This window comes from Eleginops maclovinus, chromosome 22, assembly GCF_036324505.1.
Source record: "Eleginops maclovinus isolate JMC-PN-2008 ecotype Puerto Natales chromosome 22, JC_Emac_rtc_rv5, whole genome shotgun sequence".
NCBI classification, from domain to species: domain Eukaryota; kingdom Metazoa; phylum Chordata; class Actinopteri; order Perciformes; family Eleginopidae; genus Eleginops; species Eleginops maclovinus.
The window spans coordinates 13,434,941-13,462,938 of NC_086370.1; the positions used below are offsets into that span (position 1 = coordinate 13,434,941).

Consider the following 27,998-nt stretch of genomic DNA (forward strand, 5'->3'; position numbering starts at 1 on the left):
GACGTGTATTATAATCTACCTTGTTGATACAATAGCTCGAGTCACATATTATATATGCCCAAACTGAAACAGCCATTTTCCCTGTCCATAAAAATGAAAAGTGTCATCAGGGCGGAGAGAGACACAGAGAAAGCAGACCCTGCTCCTTTTCCAGGCCTACAGTAACAGTGGAACAACACTATCGACCCGTTTTTATTTTAACTCATTGTCAGCGTGTTAACCTTGGCCACACGACCCCTCGATTTACTGTTAAAGGCAGAAGTAGCTTACAGGTACAACAAAGTAAAGATGGCAGAAAGGAGCCATGTTTGTTAATTTCGTAACCGCTTTACTGTGAATACGCCGGCCGCTGCACAAGAAGACATTATTGCAGCCTTAATGACAGTCATATCGCGATATGACTGGGCCTGTTGGTGAATCAGTGCGCAGTCGGCGTATGCTAGCTTCAATCTGCACTCGATATTTAAAGGCTACACCGTGTACGGACTTATCTCATTGTAACGACACGAAAAGTAAGTAAACCGGGTAAGTTGTAAGTGAAGCTACAGGGTAACACCTTTACACAACAACACTGTGGTTAAGCGGCATGCAAATAGCGACATACGACCCTCCCCCACGGCTAAACAATGAGCACGTCTGAGGAACAGAGGTGCGAATCCTCATCTTACCTCTGTTATCAAACGATCCTATCGATCCCCCTTTGGTGTGATCTGCGGCGAAATGTTCCGGACTAATTGTTAATGCCGCCGGTAAAGGATGGTTTATTCCGTTGTGCGGCTTAAAAATACATGACCTCACCAAAATTCACTTGCCTACGTTTCCATCTGGCTACAACTGACAGGCCAGGACGCGCAGTGCGCACGGGGCATGCGTCCCAGCAGTACGTCACTGATCCAGAGACACACCCACCGCCTCTTACATCCATCCATCCTCCTTCCTTCCGTCTATCTATCCATCTATCCCACTTCCGTTTAAAACATGATAAATAAGATGTTATGCTCTTAATGTTTGAAGACATGTATTGAAAAAGGGAAGACATTGGCCTCACCTAAAATATAGACCTTATACTGCATGAGTCATACAAATAATGTTATGTGAAATAAGAATTTCCAAAACTCACTTCTCCATAGCATCTCTGTTAACTGGACATAACATGCACATTTTACACTTTACACTTAATATTGTACATTTATATTATATTTTCATTTAATATTCCATTTCATTGCACTATTTTATCTGTATATTTATATTATTATTATATTGTATTTTGCAGCTGTAACACAAAAATGTCCCAGTTGGGGATGAATAAAGTATTTCTGATTCTGATTCTGATGCTGAGCTGAAAAGAGGGAAATATGAGACAGCTTATACAATATATATATATAAAAAATACATTTCATAAAATGTATTTGCCAGGCTGTGTGGTTTATTGAGCAAACAGGTCAACAGGAGTTGACATTTTTTCACTAACTAAAATTAAAAGTGTTGGCCACTGATCTTTGTCCACAAAATGTCTTTGCTGGAACATGTTTCACAGAGGTTAATGTAACAACAGCCAGTGTCCATAAAGGTGAAACAGATAAAGCAAAATACTATGTTTATGGACACATTTGTAATTTGTAAAAATGTAAAATGGTATATGTCTTTCTTTGTCTGTATAGTGCTATAATTAAGTGTTAATATTTAAACAAAACAGTTTTCTTAGAATAAGAGCCCTGCTTTCATGACTGATATAGGTATGTTTTACACAGACCAACAGATAACTATATCCAAGTTATAAAGGTTTTTCAGATGGGGTTTTAAATGGATGATGGTGAACACAGGGTAAAGCACATTTTTAAATAGGCTACGATTATTTCGTATTATGTCAGTACTACCTGTGTTTAACAGTATAGTTAAAATACAATTAATAACTGGGATTTAAATACAATAAGGAGTTTTATGTTATTTCCCACTAGTTCCTTGGTTAGTGTCTTTCCATACTGGGAACAATGGGCAAAGCATAAAAGGTTTTATTTCTGTTTCCAGGGTAAAAAGTGATGCTGCAGCTATCATATCAATTTCTAAATTATTTGAGGGCTATTATTTGCATCATCAGTGTCATCAGAGCAATGTTATCTTCTTATAGCCCTTTAGATCTCATCTCCTGTCCATATTTAACCGCAGGATCATTCGTGGACCATGACATGCATAAGGGCTCTGCAGAAATCCATAGTAAGGTACCGTCTAGAGTTTACGCTTCAGCTTCTACGCTACAACAACGGCGGTATGCACGGCGCCAAGCTCTGCGAAGGCATGTGACTAAATGAGGACATTAGGTACAATTACGTTAATTTAGCGCTGAGTAGTTTAAATTCTCCCTGCGCCCTGCTGGCAGGCCTGAATGGTTGTTATTTATCCTTGTCCCTGCGCAGATACCCAGGGGCCTGCAGAGAAAAGCTGCGCGCAATAGAGAAGGCAAGCGGCATGGATGAACGTCCCAGCACCGACTCCTGCAGCAAGACAAGGCTACTACGCTTTCTTACCCCTTGTTCGAGGAGAGCCTGCAGTGTTATGATCATTGTGGGGGAGCAGCCCTACAGCAGCAGGCTACAATCCACGCGTTTGGCCGAGGTCGTTCGTCCTTCTCAGGCTTCTTTGTAGCGCACCTACCACCCGGGATCCACCGCACCTTTGGGCGTCAGACAGATTAGTTAAATCGGCGTAGCTGATCCCACGCCATCCGCTATTGGTGGTTCTGACCTGTCGCTGTCAACAACGAAGATAATCCAATTAAGTGTTTAAAGGCGAGAAACTAAGAATAACCCCAATTACAGCAAAAAGTTTCAGTTCTTCAGCGTGGTGCTGGTGGTCATACAGCAAATGAATGGGGCACCATGTACAGTTAATGTCGTTGATGAAATATCTGCCTCCGTGGAGCAGCCTTTACTGAGAGGACGTCAAAACAGCAATGCGATGATCACAAGGATTATTTTGGATCCGTGGTGGGAGCACTGAAGATAATACGAAGGATCAGACTGCTGACATAGGTTACATATGGTACCAGGTAAGGTTTCACTGAGTTATCCATTATTATGTTCCCCATTTCACACTGTGCTGTTTGTTGGTTTGGTTTACTGAGGTGGGTGTCTTTTTAGATGCATTTGTTATGAGATTTAAGATGGAAATAAATTAATTTCAGGCACGTATACCATTACTAAATATCTACATGGCTATAATGAGATTTACCTTTAAGAGTAACCTATAGTATAGCCTTCATATTCAGGCCTGTGACGACAAAAATCCTTATGGTGAAATGTGTTGTGTATTAGAGGCTGCTTATGTTAGAGCTACATAAACAGCACATTGGAAACATGTCCATACTATCAGACTTTGTCATGGCATGAACATAGGAATTTATTGTCTACTCCAGTGAGAAAGAAGGCTGTTGGAGACCTAGATCCTAAAGTAGCACCTTGTCCCACATTCTCAAGGATATACTGTACATCTTCTCTGTCTGTGCCTATTGTGTGGGTGTCTGCTTAATCACTAAGGTAGATTCTATGTAACAGGCTAGCTAATCTAGCAAAAATAAGCAGGAACTAGCTGTTGACTGCTCCATTAAAACCATGGTATGTGATGCATTTCAGTTCAAATTGTACAATAAATCTGCTTTTACACGAAGAAGAAAAAAGTATGACAACGTCACAAGTAATCTGGACATGGTATTAGATTATTAGATACGAAAGTAGTGTGTTCTATACAGCAATAAACATCCTTCAATTGCATGACAGATCTTTTTTATGCTTAGATAATGTGCTCTATCATCAAGTATTAAAGATTGTGTTTTAGGGAATGCAGTGGATGTGAAAGGATGTGAAAGTTTAAAGAGGTCAAACTTGAAGCCAGCCACACGTTTAGGTAAAATCCATGATGTGATATGCACAGTACAGCACAGTTTCTTCATGTCCAAAAAGATTTCAGCAACACATCAGAGTGGTATCGATAATAGCCAGGATTCTGTGTTGGTCCCTACAGTAGTGTATTGCTTCACAGCAGTATCTTTCACCTGTAGACAGACCACTTTGAGGGAACACAGCTGCAAAAGTTTTGCTCGACAGTGGAGAGGTGGGTGCACCTGTCAGGCTTCCCACTTTTTTTCTTCAATTCCATTCTATATCATAACTATAGACCAGAATGCAGGAATACAGTTAGATCATTTTTGTATGTCACTGATTCGACTGGCCTTGCGCATTTCTAGGAAACCTTATAACCTCCAAATTGCATTGTCGTTTTTGTATGTTTTTAGCAACACATTTAATCTGGTACAACTTTCCTCGTATTTAGTTGACACACTGGGTGTCACAAGCCGAGGGTAAACTAAGTTTAAGTGCAGGATAATCAGGCCTAAAGTAATTGGGTTGAACTGTGTCATTGGAAGCATGTTGCTTCGTTCAGCACACTGTGGCTAGTTGTCCTATAGAATTACTCCTCTGAAACATTTACAGGAACAGAAACTATAAAAAAAAAAAAGTGCAATAAAAAGCATGATGGATTGGTTTCACATCCTTTGCCATGCATTGGGAACAATCTGATTCTGTTCTCTGTAATTGTTTGAGCAAATGCACTTAAACCAGAAGGAAAACAGCATGTCAGTGTTTACTCATGCTATATTCTCACAACACTTTTAGGTTGGAACTGCTGAAAATATTAGAATTTTGAAACTTTAATGTGTTTCTTATATTTGAGACAGATACTTGTGGAAATATCCATCATAGTTTTGCTGTTATCTTACATAATCATGTCAAGTGTGATTTGTTGTTTTGATCAGCACAGATATCCTACAACATGCTATCTTTTAGATAATTGTGGAATGCTTTGATCTTTAAGTATTTAATTGGTTGATTATCTAATGTGTTTATATATGAATTTAAATTACTAATTGAAATCTGACTAATAATAAAAGAAAATACCTACTTTTATATAATGTAAAAATAATATGCATTTACCATTTTCCATAATTGATGCGTAAATAATGTTTAAAGTAGGAAAGCTTGTCTGCATTTCTTTCAGAGTCTCTTGTCTGTCAGGTCAGGTGTTTTTTTGTTCCTTCCCATTCTCAAATGTATAGATATCATAATATTCACACAGTATGTGACAACAAACTAACACGCGACCGTGACACAGTTGCTTGCTCCCTTCAGAAGTGCCCTCTTGACTGAAGAAAAGCCTATTAGGAAATGGGAAGGGCAAGAGAGAGCAAGAGGCAGTGAGACTAATGGAGTTAGATAATCTAATCAGAGTCCAGTGCAAAGAACGGCCTTTTTCTCAGAACTGTCTCTCATAACTGTCCCTGTGAAGGCCAATTGCTGTTGACAGGCTTTGACAACAGCAGTAACACCAACCTGAAGATATGTTAAGATGAAGTAGAAATGTGTAATGAGGACACCCAGCGAAGAAAATCAAGCTACAAAATATAAATTAAGTGTTGACAGACATATAAGACATTCAGCTGTAGATATTTCAATACAGAATAAACCCTGTCTTCAGAAAATAACCTTGAACCAATCTTTGGTGTTTTTTGGGTTTTTTTACATGTAGGTTTTTCATCTGTGTGCATGTATGTGGTACATCTTCAGGTTCGTGCTTGGAATGTGTGCAGGATGAGCAGCACATTTGTGACATTAGCTGAAGTACTGGAGGCACGAGGGGGACCTCTGCTGGAGGAGGAGATCTGGTCCCTTCTGCTGGGCACTGCAGAGTCTTTAGTGGATGTCTCTTATAAGGGTAAATCATTTCAGATATGCTCCTCTTATTAAAGGCACACATACATTACACAATGCCTTAATGCTATGTCCACACCAGAATGTTATCGCAATGTCACAAATACATTAACGTTTGAATATATCTTTTTTAACTCTGAATTTACCTTAGACCTGTATCAGCAGCATCATCTTTTTTTTTCTTCAGGTCAGAACAACATGTGTAGTATCATAAGCCCCACCTCCTTGCTACTGTCAGCCACTGGTACCTTAGCATATAAGAATTGTGGCCTATCAGAGGATGTTTCCACCTTCACCGCTCCAGAGATGCTGCAGGGCCGTGCCAGCTCAACCAAACCTGCTGTAGAGAGGGTCAGTGCTTACATCTTCATACCTGTCATAATAGCTCACATGGAAGTTGATGGCAGATTTGGTAAACACACAATAGTACAAGTTCATATGGGTCTTTTCAACCATTTACTGCTACTGTGATATTTCTCTGAGGGTAAAATCTCAGGATGTCAGGATTTGAAGGACAGCTGAGGTGTGAGCCTGCCATCTAGTGGCTGAGCAAAGGAGCCACAGCTCTGAATGTTAAAACCTGATATATTGACATTGGTTAGAATAGACCCTAAAGTAATTCTGGGAACATTAATTAGAATGTTTTTACACAGAGGAAGGTTATATAATATGTGTGCACTTATTTCACACACATCTTAAAGCAGTCTGCCTTGATTAATGCCTAGTATGTTCAATTTATATAAGAGATCAATAGTTAAGCACTTATATTTGGAAGCACCAGGAAATGTCTCCCACTGCATAATTTAAAACAACATGTGCTGTGCCTTCACTTCCATTGTTGGCTTTCACTTTACTGAGCTGTTTCTAGATCTTCAAACTGTGGTTTATAAGCATTTATTTAATCACATTCAAATAATGAATGCGATTGAATAAAGATTTTTCAGACATGCTGTGTGAACTATTTGAACAAGTTCAGCTGATGTCATTAACTAATGACTTTTGTTGAACAGATGCTGGTGTATTCACTCGGAATGACTCTCTACTGGTCAGTTGATTTTCACCTACCTCAAAATCAGGTGGGTCTTTCACAGCTCGTTATCCAACACCACTTCTCCTCAGCACTGTTTTCTAATTATTTTCCCATCTCATGCGTCTCAGCCGGTCCAGTTGAGCGACCACCTTAACAGCCTCCTGCTCAGCATGTGTGAGGACCTGGCGCACCGCAGGGTGAATCTCATCTCCATCCTGGAAGCATGCGAGTCTCAGCACAAAACCAACATCCTGCCGCCACCCCCCACAGTAATCCGTCAGCTGGTGGAGGAAGTTTTTCACGAATCAGTGAGTCTAGATACCTTTACATCATTTTCCGGTCTATGAGATTTCATCATCATTTCAATGCATAATGTGTGTAATGACAAAAGAAATGCAAAAGATTGTGAATTAAAGTAGTGTCTTTACCTCCAGATGGACCATGGCTCTCTGCCAGATAGTCAGGTCCCTTTGAGTGGCAGGAGCCAGATGATCAGAGAGAGACTTCATGGTGAGCATGCATGTTTAAGTCCTGTAAATTCAAGTCACATCATATCATCATACAAGAGGAAAATAATTGCTGAGCATAGACATGACACTGGACACAAGGACTTTTGACAAACAGGCAAACCTTCATCACCTATCTGTACATAAGTGAGTTGGATAATCCAGCTGATTTAAAATGTCTGTAAGAACATGAGAATTAATATGTGTATGGTACAGGAAAACCCTTTTCTGACCTGTTCCCTTTATTCATTTTGATATGATGAATAAATTGTTCCTTTTAAATGTTTAAGACAAAGTAGTTTCGGTCACTGCTGTTTTGACTCAATGCGATTTACAGGTCAACAGGATTACAATCTTATTCTAAAGCAAGGCCAGGATTAGTCTTCTGCGAGAGCCAATAATCAGATACAAGAGTGTGGGTGCTTGCTGGTGTAACCCTGTGCAAGCCTCACTTCTGTTCCAACATCCTATTGTCTCCTGGGAGCACAGAGACAGATATGAGTCAAACATTGCTGTCATCTTTTATCTTTTACCTGGCTGACAGGAAAGAAAGGGCCACATTCAGACTTCAGCGAAGGGAGTGCTGAAGGAAGAAGATACTCAACGGACTCTGACTCAAAGTCAGGTAGGGAAAAATAGTCTAAATCATTTGTCTTGTGTCCACTTAGCAAACCCCTAAAATGTTTCCTTCTCTTTAATGTGTGTTCCAGCTGACTTTCTTGTTTCGACAATGCAAATGTTTGTTTTCTGTCGGTTTTCCAGTTAGTTTACCTCAGAGACCTTGGAGACAAAGACCAAGGAGCTCTCCTACACCGCTGTACCAGTCTTCTTTAGAAAGGTATGTAATCAATGCTTTCTTGCGTTCACATCACTAATACTGTAATTAGTAAACAATTCTTTGACTATTAAAGCTATCTGTGTGTGCACGTCAACACAAATAGATCCATTTGCTTGTCCTTTGGTGTTCCTTTTTATTGTCTGTAGTGCCATTAAGGGGATGTAACATTGTTGAGTTTGACTTTTACAAATCCTATAATTTGCACAATCTGTCCTTCGCTACCCCTCTCTCTCCCCTCAGACTCCCTCATCGAGTCCGTCACAGGGACAGCAACTGCAGTTGGCTTGGTAGGAGCCCCCAACATGACACTTCTCCCAAGACATCGGGCAGATCGCACAGTCCTTCCATCACATTCAGCGAGTCCTCCATCAGCCTGAGCCAGAGGAAATCTAAGGTAAGTCTGAATTATTTTTGAGATGTTTGTTGTTGGCATAAATGCGAGATAATTATTTTGTAGAACATACAGTACGTTTGTTCTGGATCTTTACAACAAGCTGCTTTTTGCAGTGTCATAGCATGTACAGTATTTAGTCGGTGAGGTGAAAAATACAGTTGATCAGCAGCAGATTATTAAAGAAGCACACAGTTGTGTCTTGGATGTGTGTTACTGCTTGAATATTTCATATTATAAATGTTTGTTTTGTCAGGCTTTGGGTCCTGAGTTCATCAGGATGCCAGATGAACAACACATTGTTCTCGATCTTCCAGGATCTATTGTGGTAAATTACTGCTTCCCTTTACTCAGATTTTGATCAATATCTATGTAAACTACGGTTTTATATTTGATTTTGTCCGTTCCTGCATGCTAGACTACATCTTTTGGCATAACTGCATGTATATTGTTGTACATTTATGTGCATGCATGTGAGTATGTTGTTTTTTTTATGTCCCGTGTGTATTTGTGTGTTTGTGCGTGTCCACTACAGTCCAGAAAGGGCCGTTCGTGTTCGTCTCAGAGAGAAGTGACTGTAGTTCTGCTTAACGGGCAGTATGTGGTGGTGCGCTGTGACATTAAGTCCAGAGGAAGAGATGTGTTTGACATGGTGGTGGCTCATGCAAACTTGGTGGAACACTTCTACTTTGGTCTTGCCTTTATAGATGGTAAGCATGGCGTAGTATGTGTGTCTGTATTGATGGAACATAACAACATTCAATACAGAAATTCATTTCAAAATATCCATAGTCCAACTTGTGATATTGTGCCCTCACATTTGGCTGTTATGGATACCATATCAATTATTGAAAACAGTTTTTATTTAAAATCATTTGAATTTGTCATGCCAGTTGTGTTGTTTCACTGAAGTTAAAAAGGATTTTCTTTTCATTCTGCAGATGATGAATATTTTTTCTTGGACAATGAAACAAAAATCTCCAAAATTGCCCCTGACAGTTGGAGAAAAGGGCAAATTTTGTCCTTTTTGGTGTTTCTTCGAGTCAAATTTTTTGTTGATGATATGTCTTTTGTTTTGTAAGTACAGCTCTGGTGACATGTAGAAAATCTATTAATAGAAATTAATCGTTTAAAAACATTAAAAGAACCCTTTGTCTTTTTTCCTACAGGCACAAACTGACTCGCCACCAGTACTATTTACAAGTGCGTAAAGATCTCCTGGAGGACAGGCTTTATTGTAATGAGGAGACTGGCTTGTTTCTGGCTGCTCTCGCTCTTCAGGCTGAGTTTGGGGATTACATGCCAGAGGTACCGGACAAAAATAAAAAAATGCTCACCCTATGTCCTTAAATACCAGCACTATCTTCCAGTTTATGTTACATTTGTTTCTTGTGTGTGTCTTTCTAGCTTTATGGTAAGAATTACTACCAGCCAGAGCATTATGTGTCCAAGAGGATGCTAGAGAAGCTGGCCCTGCCCAATGTCAAGGAAGAGCTGCCAAGACTACATGCAAGTCACGCCCAGATGCTTCCTGAAGAGGCAGAAACAGAGTACCTAAAGGTATTCAGGTTTATAACATCCATAATTCACAAGTTGTTTACCACTATTTTATTTTTATGTTGATCATACTGTTTTACATTCTTCAATTCTAAATGATTGCTAAAATAAATCGCTACAAGTTCAAATCTAATGCATGTAAATAAATATGTACACCTCAGATTGCCCAGCAGTTACCAGAGTATGGGGTCATGTTCCACCGTGTGGGAAGAGAGAAAAAGCCAGTGGTGGGAGAGTTGGTTTTGGGAGTCTGTACCAAAGGAATAATTGTGTACGAGATGAAGAACCACCTCCGAACCGTCACCAGACGCTTCCTCTGGAGGGAAACCGACACCATATCAACTGGGGTAAAAATAAGAGCCATAACAGTAATATTTTTGCTGTCTAAGATATGACTTTGTGTTGTTCTTTGTTAGGATGCTTAAAGTAAATATAAGATAACTTGTGTTTATATCTTTCAGCGGCGTAAATTGATTATAGAGTGTGGCGGTCCCAGCGGAAAAAAGCACAGTTTTGTAACAGAAAGCTCAAAAATAGCACAGTACCTCCTGAACCTCTGCTCAGCACAGCACAAGTTTCATAGCGAGATGACGTCACGGCAACTTAACCACACCATTATACCAGGTGGTTACTTTTACTTCACCAATACTGATGCTTATTAAAAGAAAGATCACAAAGGTTTTAGCCAAGAATGACAACTAATAATTAACACCTTTGTATCTCCAGATGAAAACATCAAGTATATGTCAGTCTATAGGGACCGTAACCTGAACCTGAAGCAGTTCTCCTGCTCAGAGGGCATGTTGAACCATGTGGGTTTGACACCTGGTCAACCAGACTCCCTCTCCAAGTCCTGTGACAACCTGACTGCCAAACTGGAGGCAAGGCTGCGCCAGCAGAGGGAGATGAGGAGGGAGATGAGCAGAGAGCTGAACAAGGAGTTCACTGATGCTGAAGACCTGGGGGACATGAAAGAGCAACAGTGCTGGAGGTAGCTCTCCATTATAAGAACATTACAACATACAGTAAACAATAAGAAAACAAATGTATAAATGCAATGGTGCACATGTGTTGCAGCACTCCAGAGCCGATTCCCAGAATGATGTCCAGTGTATCTCTACAGAAGCAGGACTCTGAAGCCTCGTCCTCCATACGAGGTAAATATGAACTTTTGTGAACACATAAGGAAGGGGGAAACTTAAAAAATCCTTACACCTAAACACCTTTAGTAAGGTGCATGGCGTCCATCAGACTCTTGAGTAGCTTAACTACTTCGGAGAAATTCATATATTTTCAAATGTTTTGAGTTTTAACAGTTGTTGCATATAGAAAATATTCTATAAGGAACAATTTAGGCTTAGATATATGACTTATATTTCCATACTTCTAGTTCTGTCTTGTTTCTCCTTCCAATGTGTATGGTGGCACACTGGTTAACATGTCAAGAACAAAGAATATGTTTTGGTCCTACTCAACAGTCCATAGGTGTTTGTGTGTTAATGTTAGCTCACTTTTTGCAAGACTTTTGTCCTGGCCCTAAACACAATAATCACATGTGATTTGCAGTTGATACACCAACGAGGACCCCACCAGAGAGAGAGATAGTCTGTGTGACCCTGAAGAAAGATCCCAAGCTGGGCTTTGGTGAGTTTATTAAGGCGGACCAAGCTGTGAACTTCATTTAAAATGAGTACCACGGAAGACTTTTGTCCTCATCTAATCTCTGGTCCTGTTTCAGGCTTTGTGATAGTGGGCGAGGACAATACAGGCAAACTGGACCTCGGTATCTTCATTGCTTCCGTTGTGTCTGATGGGCCTGCGGACAAAGATGGACGAATAAAACCCGGCACGACAACATACAACATAACTTCATTAAGAGACAAATGGGCTGCATGTGACAACCCATAACAAGGTTTTTTATATATATTTCTCCAGGTGGACGTCTCATCTCCCTAAACAAGACGAGTTTGGAAGGAGTGACATTCACTGACGCTGCTGCCATCCTACAGAACTGCCCAGATGAGGTGGAGCTCATTGTTTCCCAGCCTAAATGTAAGAACTTCTCTATCTCTACTTTCTATTCTGTGCTCAATCAATAGTTTTTATTGTAAAGTAGTGACACTTTATTCAGTGTTCTAAGGTCCTTTACCCCACCTGCTTGTTGTCAGACTCTCTAAAGGACAGGAGTGGTTCCTTGAGTCACAGTACCCTGGGTTTGGCGTTGGAGAGGGGCTTTGGGTCACAGACGACACTGTGCAGTGCAGAGTTTCGTCCCGTCGTGGAGGAACTGGAGGAAGCCATCGTTCTGTCCAACACAGCAACCCCCAGACAGAGCAGGAGGCTTCACATTCCTGTGGTGCGAATACATGACGCCAAGGTTAGACATGAATGACTCTGTTTCCAAGGAAGCTAAGTTGTCAACATGAGGTCAAAGCTGATAAAAGAGTTCAACTAGAGCTAATTGTTAAACGTATTAAGTGCTTTGATTAGGTTTCCTGAAAACCCACTTATAGCTTTTCCTAATGTATCCGTTTCTCAATCCAACATTTCTTTTGCTGTGTTTTCAGGACGTGTGTTCTAGATCTCCCTCTATCATAAGTTTAAGAAATGGGGAGCGCTTTGTAGTGGAGCTGAAGAAAAGCAACGGTAGCCTTGGCATCAGTGTTGCTGTGAGTGAATGTTTTTTTCTTAAATTGCACAGCATTTCTTTAATACAAAGGTACATCCAGCTAAAACTAATGCAGTCCAATACAATAGTACTTTATATGCAACAAGCTATGATGCACAGTAATTTGGAGCCCTTTACGCTGAGTCAGTGAATGTTTTTCGGGTTATTTGAGACCTGAGACATTGACTAACAACTTCTATCTTTTGCCAAAAGGGAGGAATAAACACCAATGTGCGATATGGAGGCATCTACATCAAGAGTCTGGTATCTGGTGGTGCTGCAGAGCAGGACGGGCACATTCAGATTGGTAATCTTTTATTTGTCATTTCGATGTGTGATCAGTTAGCTGGCAGTTTGATTTTGTGCCAGTTGTTCACTCAACTTGTGATGAAGTGGGGGATATTGTAGCGAAAGTCAAATCTGCAATATGTCAAAGGAAGTGATGTAATCTTAGTGAAATATATACTACATCTATACCAAACGTCACCCTCAAGCTTTGGGGACATCGTCATCTCCGATATAAAAAAAACGGAATGTGGATTGAACTTGGGCCTTATAACATGAAAGCTGTAAAACCTGTAGGGACATGAGTGTGCCGCTGAACCGCCTGTGCTGTGTCTGCTTGCTTCATGCTTCAGTGAGCAGGAATGATTTTAAGATTTGTGGACATGCCCAACAACCATGCGCACACACAAACCGTTTATGTTTTGATGTTGCTAATGATGATGAGATTTGTGTGTGTGCATATGACAGGTGACAGACTGCTGGAGGTTGATGGGTCCAACCTGAGGGGCGTGACTCACCCCCAAGCTGTCGAGTGCCTGAAAAGGACTGGGGAGGTACACAGACACACACACACACACACACACACACACACACACACACACACACACACACACACACACAGACACACACACACACACACACACACACACACACACACACACACACACACACACACACACACACACACACACACACACACACACACACACACACGTATATGGACAAATACATATACAGTAAAACTCTTTTGCTAATATGATTGGGTAAATATATGTAGATAAATACTGTGCTCGCCAGAAAATCAGTTTTATCAGTACCATAGTCTATGGTTCAGCTCCTATTTTTCAGCTTTAGTGAATGTTGTTTTCCTTCATATATGAAGACAATCATTCCCTCACCTTAATGAAGTAATTTAAGTAACCTTCTCTGAGCTAAATCATAAAAAATAACGAGTGAGAGATCTGATAACCTTCATAATAGTTGTTTTGGAATAGATCAGTGTATCATTTAGTTGCCTGTGATGGACCCTTAATACCTTCTCTACAATACTGTAGAAAAGCGTTTTAATTTGAATCCATTCAAACCTGAATATAATCTTGCATTAGCTAGTGTACATTATTGTTTTTACATGCTACGGCAGGTGTATGTTGAACTCCTGAACATATAAAAGGTTTGTATGTGCAACTTTTTCTTCAAGGTGGTGAACCTGCTTTTGGAAAGGGAGCCCACAATAGTCTTGGAGCCCAGACCTGACTCACCCTGCCCCCCTTTGGCCCAAAGTTTATCATATACACAGCCCTCCAGGACTGAAGTCTCCATGGAAACGACCTTGAGTTTTCGAGCCAAGGACTACAGCTTTGTGACTGATGGTGAGGCAAGAGGAAGGGGCACATACGCTCACATAGGAGGGAAAACAAGAAAAGATAGACAGTGTCAGGCACACACAAACACACACACACACACCAATACACATTGCACACATGGCCCAGAGGTGACTGTGAGTCATCTGACAGCTACATTGTGGTTGCTGTCAGAGTCATCCAGGGCTGATGCTCCCTCAGTCCCCCGAGACAGCCTGCACTGAAACCTTGAAGCTGCCTGAGCTTAGTTAAAGGGACAGTTCTCACCCCCAACAAAGCCTTTCTTGTAAGGCAAAATTTGGATTCTTGCTTGTTCAGATGTGGAGACAAATTCTCATAGGAGCATATGCGTGTCAGGGGGGATTAATCAACATTGTTTTTTTACACAATGTACCAAATCACAGCCCACAACACAGATTAAGGATTACACAACTCACGTTAATGCTCCAAGATACCCCTCTACCTCCTCTTTTTCCTAGAAAATACGCATGAAGTGGTGCTGAAGAAGAGTTTGTCTGGCCTCGGCTTTAGCTTTAACATCTCGCATATGCACTCGGGACCAGATCGGGGCAGCGTGGTCCGCATCAAACGCCTGTTCCCGGGTCAACCAGCACTTGAGAGCGGCCTGCTGCAAGCTGGAGACGTGATTCTATCTGTCAACAAAGAGCCTGTCAAAGACCTCTCCTACCAGGTAGGGTTTGGGGTATTTAAAATGTTTTCGTTTAATCCTTAGATGTTTATACCATTGAATCAAAAATCAATACCCATATTCATAAATAGAGATTGTTTTTTACAAGTTGTTGCATTGTGTTGTAGTTTTTGGGGATACAAAAAAATGTGGTGCATAATGGGGTCACTTAGAATACACTGGTTTATAATGTGTTGCTTTCTGACACTAATGAGCGTAAGAACAGCACTATTGACCCTGCTCTTTAAGATCTCGGACACGTCATTGGTCCACTAATCCTTTAATCTGATACCCACCAAAATAGCAAGCTGGTTGTGTCATAGTATTTTGTGTACTGCCAAGGAGTTACAATGGGAATCACACTGATGCATTTTAACATGTAACATTAAAACAAATTGCAAGCTTTATGTAAACTTTCCTGCACCAACACACTTGTTTTGTGATTTTCAGAGGGTTTTGTTCCTGCTACGCGGAGCTCCATCTGAAGTTCATCTACTAATCTGCCGACCAGGTCCTGGAGTATTGTTTGATTTGGATGACAACACACTGGTGAGATCACCCGCACATGCACATACATAAAGGAAAAAACTCCCAATTAGACCTGGTATACTAATAAACTGTCTTACCTGTCTCTGTAGAGTCCTGCATACTACCGTGAGGTTCGATCTCAGTCTCTGGACATCCGACTAGGAGAAGACTACAGCCAGTTCCTCAGATTTCAATATGAATCTATAATATCTGCCCAGAAGCAGGCCCCCACCCCTGAGGAGGATCTGACAGACACAGCAGAGGAAAACCCAGATCCTCCTGCAGCTCCAGCATTCCCAGAGACCCAGGAGAGTCTGGATGGTAAAGTGCAGGCACACCAGACTCCTCCATCTCGTCCTCGCTCACCCCCGTCTCCCACCTCACCTATATCACCTCCGTCACCAGTCTCACCAGCCTCACCCGCCTCCCCAGCATCGCCTACCTCACCTGCCTCATCCACCTGTGGTTCTCCATCAGCTCAACCAGAGGCGCAACCAACCACTGGGAAACCAGAGGAACAACAGGAAGTAGAAGCAAAGAAGCAGAACAAGGACAGGGATGAGAAAGAAGAAGTGGAGGTTGCAACGACACAAGGCTCAACTGTGATGCTTATGGATGTCTGTCCTAAGTCTGGTTCCAAATATGTATATGCAAGGTAATGTATCAGATGTAGCCACATGAAAAAGGTTTACAGAGAATAAATCCACCAAATCTTGCAGCCATTTCTTTAGCAGGATTTGATAGATAACTGCTTTGACCTCAGTAAAATCAAAATGTGTATGAAAAAAGTATCAAACTCCTTAAAAGGATTCTCGAAATAATCCAATTTACCAAAATATTGGCATACTGATCAATTATACACATTTTTGGCATTTGATTAGGTTCAGTTTCCTTGGTTATAAATTAAAAAGTAGGGCACAACAGCAGAAAAGCACAGTTTTTAAACAGTGAATCCTGATATGCGTTAAACCTCAGCAATCAACTTCAAAAGCTAAACGATAAATACTGTATGTGATTATAATCATAACAATCAAATGATACTTTTTAGAAAATGAACACACATATATTCCTACATCTTTAGGAAAGCTACTTAGTTTTGAAAATGATTCTATGTACTGTCTGTTTATCTGCAGTGGAGTCAGAGAGGATGCTGATGGCAGTGTGACCTACTGCCTAATGGGAAATGGACTTACCATCATGGCAGATGAAGAGTACCTGACCATCAGCTCCACAATGGAGCCTCCTCGCAGCCTCCCCTCCAATGTGTCCACACAGACTCCATCATCCAACGTCAAAGACCTCCACAATCAAACCTCTGACAGGTCTTCTAGTTTCAGCTTTCAGAATCCCCCCCTTGCTCCTAACATGCCCACGACCACCATCTCACCCCTCAGCCTTTCGTCTGACACCCTGACCACTTGCTCCCTGGCCCACCCATCCCCACCTCTCACGACACAGCCACCGAAAGCCAAGCTACACCCGATCCAACAGGGTCTGCTTTCAAGTCACCACAAAGCCATCGGCAAGAACAGTCGGCCTCTGGTGCCCCCACCCCAGTCTCCTGCTGCACCCTCGACCCCCATCACAGCGCAGGTCGTCCCCTCTGTGCCTCCCTGTGCTAGCCCACCTGCCCCGACGCCACTGCCCCTGCCCGCCCAGAGCCACACACAGCAGAGGGAAGAGCCAGAGAAGAGAGAGAGGGAATACAAGGATTACGATTATGAAGAGAATGAGGAAGAGGAGGAAGAGAGTCGGAGAAAGGTACGTTTTTGTGTTCTTAGCTGACTTTTTCAAAATGACATCCATTTCAAAACTATTCCATAAAGTTTTGTGAATGTTTAGGCTTTGGGTTAATGAACCAGAAATTAAAACGTGCTTGTTATTTGGCGTCAGATCCTCAGTGTTAATTTAGGATAAAAAATGTCTAATAACAACCCAAACATTCTCAATGGGTTTTTGCATGCACCGTTCATAATTCTTAGGTCACTATATAACCATGATAAACAAACAAACCATTAGTTATTGTCTATATATTAACACATTTATAGACAAGTAAATGTTAATAATATATGTCACTTGTCTGTTTTATTTAATGCTAGACAAATAGCTTTATGTTGCAATATGATTAAATGTTAAGCCATATCAAATATGTTTTACAATGTTTGTATAATAGTCATGTTGCACTTTCTTCTCTGCATACTAATTGTGCAGCACATGTTATGGTGAGAAATCTGTGGTTTGTTAGTTAAAGCTTAAGCCTAAACAACAAGTGATAAATATAGTGTCATGGAGAATTTGTATAGCTATTAAACAGATGTATTGATGTATTTTTGTTTGTTGCCTGTCAGGGATTTGTTAAAGAGTTTGAGCTGTCAGTGGTTTTGACCAAGTCCAGGAACAGTAGCTTTGGGTTCACCATCACTCGAAGCAAGCTGGACAACTGCTATTACATCCAGGAAATTCTGGACAACCCAGCAAAGTCAGACGGAAGACTCCGGGCGGGAGACAGGCTCATCACAGTACGCTCAAACACACACACACACACACACACACACACACACACACACACACACACACACACACACACACACACATCTGTACATCTGTACATCTGTACATTTCTGTAAGTTTAAAAACAGATGCATAATTTGTGCTGGAGAGGTGACCAATTATCATTTATTTTCCAGGTAAATGGACATGATGTAACCAGTGTGGCAGATGATGTTGCCATGGCAATTCTCAGGTCAACTCCGAGAAGACTTAGCATGACTCTGGGGAGAGCTGTGACCAACCTGGTGGCCCCGCCGTCCTGCGACAGCCTGCCTGATGTAGTTATCTACAAGACGCCCTCAGGACAGCTTGGTACGTAATTTGACACATTTTAAAGACACAGTATTATTTGATTGTATGTACTGAATGTGTGTGTGTGTGTCCTCTCCAGGTATAAAGCTGACAGGAGGCATTGGCAGCAAGTGGCAGGGCATCTACTGTCTGCAGGTGGTGCCGGGCTCCCCAGCCAGCGAGGAGGGCAGCGTCCAACCCAATGACAAGATCCTCTATATCTGTGGCAGGTGCACCCTGGGAATGACCCTAGAGGATGCAGTCAAAGCCTGTGAGATCGCCCCTCGTAAAGTCAAGCTTAAAATCATCAGGTATGCACCCTCACAGGGTAGAGGGACTCTGAATTTGGTTTGTTTTTGTTTCTGTGAATGACTCTACTGTTTGTGTGTTTTACAGAGAAGACCAGCCTGTGAACTCCAAGGCTAAGTGGAACGGTAAGGGCTTCTGAAGGATTTATGGGAAGGGGTCACCTGCTTGAGTTAACCCAGGAACACATAAACAGGATAGTTTGGTTGTTATATGCTCTGTTGGATTGCCTAGAAACCAGATATGTTTGTGCTCAACTGAACAATGATAATTTAGGTTCAATCATTACCAGAAAGTGTTGTGAGTACAGGAAAAGCAAATTACTAGACTTTATTAAGTAACGCAAAAAATGTGTAATTTGTGCAACTGGATTTTAATATGTTTATTTATGGGGTTTTCTTCTGTAGGTCTGTTTGACTGGAAAAAGGACAAGAAGATCTTAGCTCGTTTCGAAGAGCCCATCTCTCCAGAGAAAGAGTCTCCTACCGAAGATGGTGAGTTTTTTTTCCTCCGATATCTTGCATGTTCTATCATCACCATAATTGTTTTCCTTTCACTCTTTAGCTTGTTGCTCCTTTGTCTGTGTGAAGCTGGAGCTCGGTGCTGAGAGCTAGTTCACTTTGCAGCTGTGTGTGTGCATGTGTCTGATCCGAACGCTGACAGACAGATCCTGGGCTCTCACAGCAGGATTAATTATTAGCAAGCCTCAGGCCCTCCACTGGGGTATTGGACAGCAGGACTGCAGCCATCAGACAGACACACAGAAACAGACACACACACACACACACACACACATAACACACACACACACACACACACACACACACACACACACACACACACACACACACACACACACACACACACACACACACACACACACACACACACACACACACACACACAAAGAGTGCCATACAGACAGTGGTCTACAGGGCAGGTAGCTCAGTTGCCTGGTGACGGTGCATGCAGCGGTAAGGGACAGTGCAGAGGGTCAGTCTGAAAAGACCAGCCTTGTTCACCTGTCATAGAGGAGACGTACCCATCAACACCTCTTTCCAAAATGGCCGAAGAGGTGGGAGGTTGGTGTGTGTTGCTTTTTTCTGTGTGTCTGTGACAGAAATGTAATTGGCTGAAAACGGTTGCATGAATGAGAATTTGAACAGAGGGGAAGTTCCAGTGTTGGCTCAGGGCCCAAAATACTTATTTCAATATTTAACTTTTACATTGCTTTAAAATGTTTCATCGGTATTACCTTAATTCATAATTGTTTATGTAATATTTCGGGCTGTTCTGTCGGCTGATTCATTGATAACTTTTTTTTGTTTTTTTTCAGCTGAACCTGTGTGTCGGTCTGCTGGAAGTTTCAGATGCCAATCTATTGCACAAGAACATGATGTAAGTTTGTAAACATTTTACTTTCTTTGTCTAAAAGGTTGTTCTTTAGGTGCAAACCCTTCACATTTGTCCACTCTTTTTCTTTAACTCCACATCTTTTTGAAGCGTGTGTTGAAACACACACTGTAACATGAGTCTACTGTCTGTCAATCTGTGAATGCATTCTCTGCTGAGGGGGTCACTGTCTGTGTATGTGCATGTGTGTGTGTGTGAGGCATTTATTACACCTGAGTCATGTATTAACAAAAGCAGGGCATTTTTCTGCAGAAGTTAAAATGCTTCTGAAAATACGGTGGAAGAAAGTTAGTGATTCCTCTGAAATTGTTCTCCTCCTTTACTCCGCTGGTACCTTTAAGAATTGCATCATGCAGGTGGAGTTCACAAAACCAGAAGGAGGAGGCCTTGGCTTTGCTTTGATCGGAGGAACCAATGGCAGCATGCTCAGAGTGAAAGAAATTTGCTCGGGTGGAGTCGCTGAGCAGGATGGTCGGCTGAGAGTGGGAGATATCCTTTTAGAGGTAAAAGCCTATCATACACCTTGACTGTTTTAATACCCCTCCAGTGCATAAAGCAAACCTGATCTTCACCTTGTGTCTTCTAGGTGAATGGTGTAATTGTGTCCGGGCTCAGCCACAGTAAGGTGGTGGATATTCTGCGTAAAGCTGAAGGCTCTGTACAGCTCACCCTCTGCAGAGACATGCCTCTAACCTACTGCGAGGCACCGACACTGCCCAACATGTCTGCTAAGGCTGAAGCTGTTTTAGCCGAGCAGCCGGCTCCTGTCCCCAGCCATGGTACCTGTTCCTCTCCTGACATCATGATGAATAAACCAGTGGAGCACCCACCTGGTACAACTATTTATCCCTTTATTGTGCATTTTTAGGTTGATAATAGTACTAGCAAAAAGAGCAGAGAGGGTGCTACTAATCTTACTTCACTGTGTTCAGACTGAATCATAGAGAAATGTAAGGTTTTGATCTGGTAGGATCATAAAACAAATAAGATAGGACTAGCCATGAAACTGAAAACATGATTTGTACTTAATGCAAATGCTGTGTCTTTTAAATGGATTCAATGAATTGTAAAACTGGCCTTTGACTTGCAATTTGAAAGTAGTTTGTGTTGTTGCAGAGGCAAAATCAGAACCTGTGGTCAATGAAGCTGGTATGTTCGTTGCCTCACCGCCTCCTCCAACACGCAGACTGACCATTGTAACCGATGACGTTACAATTTTACCGGTAACATTCATAAATACAGTAACTATAGTGCAGTTATCATGATGTAAAGTTCTGTTAACCTTTAAAACCTCCTTACCTCTTTACTAACATCTACTACTAACATCTTACTCCTCCTGTCTGTTCCCTCCTCTGGCTGCTTGTCTGTGGAACAGGAGAGCTGTAACAACAGCCCTTCTCATCAAGCTTGCTGCCCACCCCTCAATGTCACTGACATGTTGCATGGAGCTTCTGACAGGTAGTAAATTCCCAAACTATCCCCTCTTTTTTTTGTCTACTTCCTTCTTTAACCTCGTCCTCCCCCTGCTGCTTCTTTTGTTTTTGTCTGCTAGAGTTCCAGTGTTAACCACAGGGAGGCAACAGAGAGCAATAAATAAACCAACCCCCTGGGATAAATGCTGCTCCTTATGGGCAGTGAACCCCAAACAAAGAATACCAAGAGAAATAGAGACATAGAGTAGGAAGTGTATAGTACTATTCCCTGTAGCCTCACCACAAGAAGTATGGCAGAAGTATAAAGATATTTAGCCTCTTGTCTATACTGTATTTTAGGTGGAAAAGACGCAGGGAAAGGAAGCTCAGCCTTGCATGATTTCATCCCCTCCTACCGAAGAGTAAAAATGGTCTGGTCTCACCCCTGCCCCCTGACTCCCCCAGGAAACAAATTGTGACCAAACTTTTGGACCGGTCCTGCAAAGACATCCGGAAAAAACAGTCAGACGGCTGGAGCAGCGAAGAGGAAGATGATGATGTGTTTGACGAAACGGGTAGAGAAACATCGCCCCAAACAGGTGTTTATTCCTCTACTCCCATGATGATGGGCTGAGTCAACATTTATATCTGTGTTGTTATCAACTCTTGTCTTCTATTTTTCTTATTTGCTTCCTCAGGTCCACCAATAGTCTCAGAGGATGAACTGGCCAGTTTAGCTCTCATTAGCCCCTCAAGGACCAGTCAGTATTCAGGCTGCAGAGTCAAATCCCTCATCCATATTCTGCAGTATCAACTGGACCAGCAGGAACTGGTCAAAGAGTTCATGGTGTGTAAGATGTTTATAAACAAAATAGTTAATGTACAATGTATTTACCAATCTGTCTTATTCAAAGTTGTAACATTTTACGGGTTGAATAACATGTTGCCTAATTAGTGTGCCATTTAATCTTTTCCCTAATTGATCGTACCATAAGAGCTATACAAAGCAGGATATTATAATGTGTACTGCACTTTGAGAATTTAGCTAAATGTAAATGTGAGGACACCCATAGACACTCAATCATTATTAAACCATCGCCGTTCTATTTTTATTGTCAGTCATGCTGTGATCCAGCAGCACTTTTCAGATTGTTTCTTTACGTTGCTCATTTCAGACTCTGGAGCATCTCAAGCCTTCTGACAACTGTCTGGTCGGAAAAGCTCCTGAGAACAGAGATAAGAACCGCTACAGAGACATCCTACCCTGTAAGTCTGACAGACCGCTTCTGTTAACTTTTACTTTCTGCTGGTAGAAACTACAGTTTTACTTTCTCCATTTGTTCAATCCCCTGCGCTTCATTTTATGTCCCCCTATTGGAGGTTTTTATTGGTGAGCTGAACTTGTAAAAACTGGATACTCGCAGACTTGGCATTTATAGGAGAGCCTGTTTGTTAGCACTTCTCTTCCCTGATCAGTTTAAGCTGATTGTACCGTCTTCACTGACGGGAGGGTAGATGTTTGTTTACAACACTTGGCTGTGCAGCAAATCATTTCCTGCGTAAGTATCAATAATTCACTGGAGCCGCACTTATAATCTCCTTGGAGTCAGCCAAGTATGTGATGATCAAGATGATGCCATTCCTTACCAACCTTGTAATTATCTGAGATTTATATTTTTAATAAATGAAGCTGCATCGTGAAACATAAAATTACAAGCTGTTTTATTAATATGAATTTCAGGGTGTAAATACAGAAGGGACATAATGAAAGGCAAAACTCCCCCAAAGACAAAAAAGTGCATGCCTGCGTCTGTTATTGTGATGATACTGCAGAATGTGAAAAAGCTGGAAAACCCACACATGCTCAATACACACAAACACATACAGAAGTGGTCACTTCCCAATCCCTCAGTGTTTTAAGGTGAAAGGTTCAGAGTTTAAATGAATGAGCGTGATGAAAAGGATAAAGAGCCCCGGAGGAATAGCCACAGTACCTTACCAAAAAGGCCATGTTGCTTGCAGCATGTTATAACTGCTGAAAAAATCCCAACTATTTACCAATCCAATTATTTGCTTTTAGCCTTTAACTTTCTTATTTAGGAAAACCATTCTGTGGCTTTTTTTTATCTGACAAGCAGGCGGTGGTGGACCAATGCAGAAAATATTCCTAACTACCTTCGTTCTATCCCCACTCTCATCTTCAACAAACTTCTTCACAGCGCCGGTTTGTTGCGCTCAACTCCAGACCTCAGAGCTGTTTACTTGGCGTTATTTACTGTACACTTATATTGCCTGCTTTTGGAAAAAAACAACAAGGTAGCAGTGTTTGTTGGTTGTCACTAAAAAAATCCTAATGTTTGTTGTTCCGTTTGTGGGGGGATGCCGCTGGAGGTCTAATTAGTTTATTTGAATTAAGAGTTGATATTGATGCATGCTTGCACTCAAAACAGCACTCATACAGAGATGACTTTCTATTTCCCTGCATAGATGACGAAACCCGTGTTGCCATTGGAGAAAACCAGGACTATATCAACGCCAGCTACATCCGCATGAAAGTCGGTGATGAAGAGCTTTTCTACATCTCCTGCCAGGGCCCTCTGCCTTCCACAGTGCCAGCTTTCTGGCAGATGATCTGGGAAAACAAGTCTGACGTCATCGCCATGATGACCCAGGAAGTAGAACGGGGACGGATCAAATGTCACAAGTACTGTCCGGAGAAGCTTTCCATTCCTCTGGACACCGGCAGGTACCAGCTTCACCTCGAGAACCAACAGTACCTGGAGTACTTCCACATCAAGATCATCCGCATGGTGGAGACAGAGGTAAAGGATTTGGGAGGAAAAAACCTGCATGCCCGTCTAATATTGTGGTTTACACTTAAATGTAAAATTCAGCTTTAAGTGAAACAATTACACAAAAAAAATGTTTTCTTCCAGACGGGAGAGACACATTTTGTCCGTCACCTGAAGTTCACACACTGGCCTGACCACGGAGTGCCGAAAAGCTCTGAGCAGCTGGTTCGCTTCATCCGCTACATGAGAGCGGTGCACCAAAAGGGACCAGTCACTGTGCACTGCAGCGCCGGCATCGGACGCACAGGAGTTCTGATCTGCACTGACGTTATCCTCAGCCTCATTGAGAACGACCTGCCTGTGAGTGGTTTTTTAGGTAACTAATTACAGTTTATTTTTAGACATGCTAGTGGTCATTTTGGTAGGCATGATCGTGGCTTTGGCCCAGACTAAAATAATGAATAATGAAATTAAATCTAAAATACAAACACTAATCAGATGGATTACCACAACATTTTGTAAAGACTTTCAAGCTCCCCAGAGGATGGATCCTACCAATTTTACTAATCGTCTGACCTTTTTTTTCATTGTGTCAGCTGTTTTACTATTGTATGTATTTTGTGTCACATATTGAATTGTACTCACTCCTTTTTTGTCTAGTCCCAAAAATGTTTAATTTGTCAAACACTTAAGTTATGACCAAACATCTTTCTTAATAATTACACTTCCTTCAGCTTTAGCCTCAAAGAGCCTGGTCGTTTGAACTTATTATAGAAGTTAGAAATCAACTAAAGCAATAGACTTGTTCACACGCACATGCTGTGGTTACGCCTCACAACCCTCTGTCTCTGTCTTCAGATTAACGTGAGCGACGTCGTAAAAGAGATGAGACTCCAGCGCCATGGGATGATTCAAACCAAGGTTAGTGCCAACAGAGAGGTTAAAGTTCAGAGATCAAGCTTTACATTTTTTTTTAAAAAGACCGTTTCTAAAGCGAGACCTGCCCTTTGTCTCTTGTTTCAGGACCAGTACTTCTTCTGCTACAAAGTCTGGTTGGAGGTTTTACAGGGCATTTTACAGCTTCACGGCAACCAATGGCAACCGGAAAGTCCCCGAGACCACAAATTAGTTTGAATGTGTCCACCTCCGGTTCACCTACCTGTAAAGCACAGGCTGTGTATGAGTAAACATGTGCAGTCTATCAGAGCATAGACTGGTGACAACTTTTCTTGGCTGTAGTTAGTTTGGTTAGCTATAATAAGAATGCGTTCTCCTGTTTTGATACTTTGTGTTGAGGAGGCCGATTGTTTAGTTACAATGACTTCGACTTTAATGTTTTTTGTTCTTGTATGTGCTCTCGGTGCTGTGATTATATACATTTAATTTAGATCACTGAGGTTGTTTTGCCTTTTCAGGCTGAGTGATTTGCCTTCTGTCTTTAGCACCTTTTTAAAAGGTTGCATCACTTTCTGAATGTATCTCATTTTCTTTTTCTCCATGTCCTTTTTTTTTGCAAATTGCATTTATTTTTAACGGTCATATTGCATGGAATTTAAAACCTTAGAATATTCACCACTTTTATCTGACAGCAATGTCATCAAAGTGCACAAATGAACATAAGATCATCATACCAAAGGGAGTATCTGTTTGAAACCTTGAGTAGCATTTGATTAAGCATTGAGTTATCATTTCATTAAGTGCATTTGTACCCTGGAGACAAGGGCATTAGCAAAAGAACACTATTGATTTGTCGGTTCATCATCTACGGAAATGTAAAGAATCAAGTGCCTTGGAATGACTCACACCGCTTGCTCCACACTGACCTCGAGCCACTTGTCACAAGCGGTCGGGGATGGAGAGCAGGAAACGGATTTGAGAGCACCCGGGGGTGGTTAGATTGAATGTGCAGCTTTCAGTCTGTTTGTGGTCTGAGGTAAATGTTTGGTTGATCCAAACCAGAGGAGGATTACATCTCACCCCTTAGTTTAATTGTAATTTAGAAACAATGTAAAGTTTGCACACCGCCTCTCAATCTGTCTTTGTTTGTGGGCCCATTTTATACAAAACACTATCACAGTGAAACTCTTACTACACATAATCACAACTTGCACATCCTGATACAGATAAAGAATGACTCAACATAACAAATCTTTGAATAAATTCATGAATTTTCAATTTACTCTTTTACTAAATTTGGATGAGACATTAACAGCAAATATTCAGATTTTTCTAAAAATGTACAAAACAGATTTAAATAGTTAGTTGCTGGCCTTTCAGGTGTAATTTGTTATGTGACAACATCCTCTATCTGTATTCCATAGCTATTTTAATACAAATCCAGCCAAGAAAATGCAAAAAAATATATTATGAGGTTTTAAAAAATGATCATTTAGCAACTTCAGATGTATATGATGTACAAAGCAACAGAGCTGCATCTCCCAGTCACAGATCAAAGATGATTTATAGCTGCTGGTTTGAACCTCAACCTTTGGATGTAACTGCTTGTAAGTTGTGTTCCTTAAGCCGCTATCACACACACACACACACACACACACACACACACACACACACACACACACACACACACACACATGGACACAACAGCTCACTTATTGCATGTAGACTCTTAAAATAGAGAAGTCTGAGCCTGGAGTCTGGATGAATGACTTGAAAGTGATCAAAATGTGGAATGTAACAAAGCAATACTCTCCACAAGGAGGAGAGATCAGAATGTCAACCTCTTACCAGAAAACATCTTCCAAACTGGAGCATGTTGGTAAGACACATGCAGTACTGTACCTTTGCCATGAGGATGGCTACGCAGAGCCATCAGCCTCTGTACTGTGTATGCAACATCCTTTCATCAGCGCTGGTGGGTTGGTTTACCAGCGATAGATAGGTAACCCTCTGTTATGTGCAAGTTCGTGTTCTCTTTGAGATCCTGTGTGGATATGTTTTCTGCTTCAGATCTTGGAAAGTAATTATTCTTGAAAAAAACAAACAAGCACATTTTGCATTCATCTGTGAAAATGCATCTTGTACAGTCAAGCAAGTGCTTATGCAATAGCATTGTGAAATGTATAATAACCCTTAATTGCACAACTGCTTATTTATGCTAAATTAATATATTGTCACTGTACCAGCCACTATGTAACCAATAACTGAGAACAATGTAATACCTCTCTCTTTCTCTTTAATTAAAAACTATTCTGAAACATGTTTGCATGTTATTCAACACATTTTACCCCCTGAATCTGAACACGGCATAACTCAAGTTGAACAACGGAACAAGAGTGGGCTTTCCCTGACGGCACACACAGAACAGAGACCCGGAGGCGGCACTAAATCTAATTCCACTGAGCCCCCTCTCCAATTTTACTGCAGGGTATACTCCCTCTCGGGTTTTACTGCAGGGTAAATAAGCTGGTCTCACAGGGGTCTTTGTGACAGCATGGAAACCCCTGGAAACACACTGCACGCTTCGCACACATATAAACCTGATGCTGGGGAAAGCCACGGAGCAGATTTACTCCTTCACCTCTCTCTCTCTCTCTCTCTCTCTCTCTCTCTCTCTCTCTCTCTCTCTCTCTCTCTCTCTCTCCCTGTCTACTCTCACTGCC

General features: G+C 41.5%; 2 protein-coding genes across 5 annotated transcripts in view; one reads left to right on the forward strand and one right to left on the reverse strand.

Annotated features, from left to right (window-relative positions):
- The window catches only part of mapk8a (mitogen-activated protein kinase 8a), an 11,664-nt gene extending 8,841 nt beyond the window's left edge, over positions 1–2,823 (reverse strand). For 2 of the 4 annotated variants that reach the window (XM_063875333.1, XM_063875336.1), the window contains exon 1: positions 2,526–2,782. In XM_063875333.1, the coding sequence (XP_063731403.1) occupies positions 2,526–2,561 (36 nt within the window). In that variant the 5' untranslated portion in view covers positions 2,562–2,782. Of the gene's footprint in view, positions 1–668; positions 894–2,525 lie in introns of those variants that run through there. The other 2 variants (XM_063875334.1, XM_063875335.1) reach the window with 2 other exon arrangements.
- Positions 2,545–27,541, forward strand: ptpn20 (protein tyrosine phosphatase non-receptor type 20). Its single transcript, XM_063875337.1, has 48 exons — positions 2,545–3,046; positions 5,619–5,766; positions 5,950–6,113; positions 6,773–6,838; positions 6,921–7,100; positions 7,227–7,302; positions 7,843–7,923; positions 8,061–8,136; positions 8,377–8,530; positions 8,784–8,855; positions 9,063–9,237; positions 9,469–9,604; positions 9,697–9,835; positions 9,935–10,087; positions 10,246–10,431; positions 10,546–10,708; positions 10,811–11,075; positions 11,162–11,241; positions 11,651–11,728; positions 11,823–11,930; positions 12,020–12,136; positions 12,253–12,461; positions 12,652–12,753; positions 12,966–13,059; positions 13,506–13,591; positions 14,236–14,407; positions 14,878–15,089; positions 15,537–15,635; positions 15,725–16,269; positions 16,748–16,904; positions 16,959–17,375; positions 17,963–18,133; positions 18,302–18,476; positions 18,556–18,766; positions 18,852–18,889; positions 19,169–19,255; positions 20,098–20,159; positions 20,516–20,677; positions 20,761–21,007; positions 21,291–21,397; positions 21,550–21,632; positions 22,052–22,185; positions 22,285–22,433; positions 22,762–22,852; positions 24,074–24,408; positions 24,523–24,738; positions 25,237–25,299; positions 25,402–27,541. The coding sequence occupies exons 2-48, from the start codon at positions 5,643–5,645 to the stop codon at positions 25,510–25,512; spliced, it is 7,128 nt and encodes a 2,375-aa protein (XP_063731407.1). The 5' UTR covers positions 2,545–3,046; positions 5,619–5,642; the 3' UTR covers positions 25,513–27,541.
- The last annotated feature ends 457 nt before the right edge of the window (positions 27,542–27,998 follow it).

Excerpts from the sequence above, each read along its gene's own strand:
- ptpn20 (XM_063875337.1), top strand. The coding sequence starts at position 5,643 with ATGAGCAGCACATTTGTGACATTAGCTGAAGTACTGGAGGCACGAGGG. Across the intron at positions 6,839-6,920 it reads TTCACCTACCTCAAAATCAG|CCGGTCCAGTTGAGCGACCA; the intron begins GTGGGTCTTTCA and ends CATGCGTCTCAG. Across the intron at positions 18,477-18,555 it reads GACGCCCTCAGGACAGCTTG|GTATAAAGCTGACAGGAGGC; the intron begins GTACGTAATTTG and ends TGTCCTCTCCAG.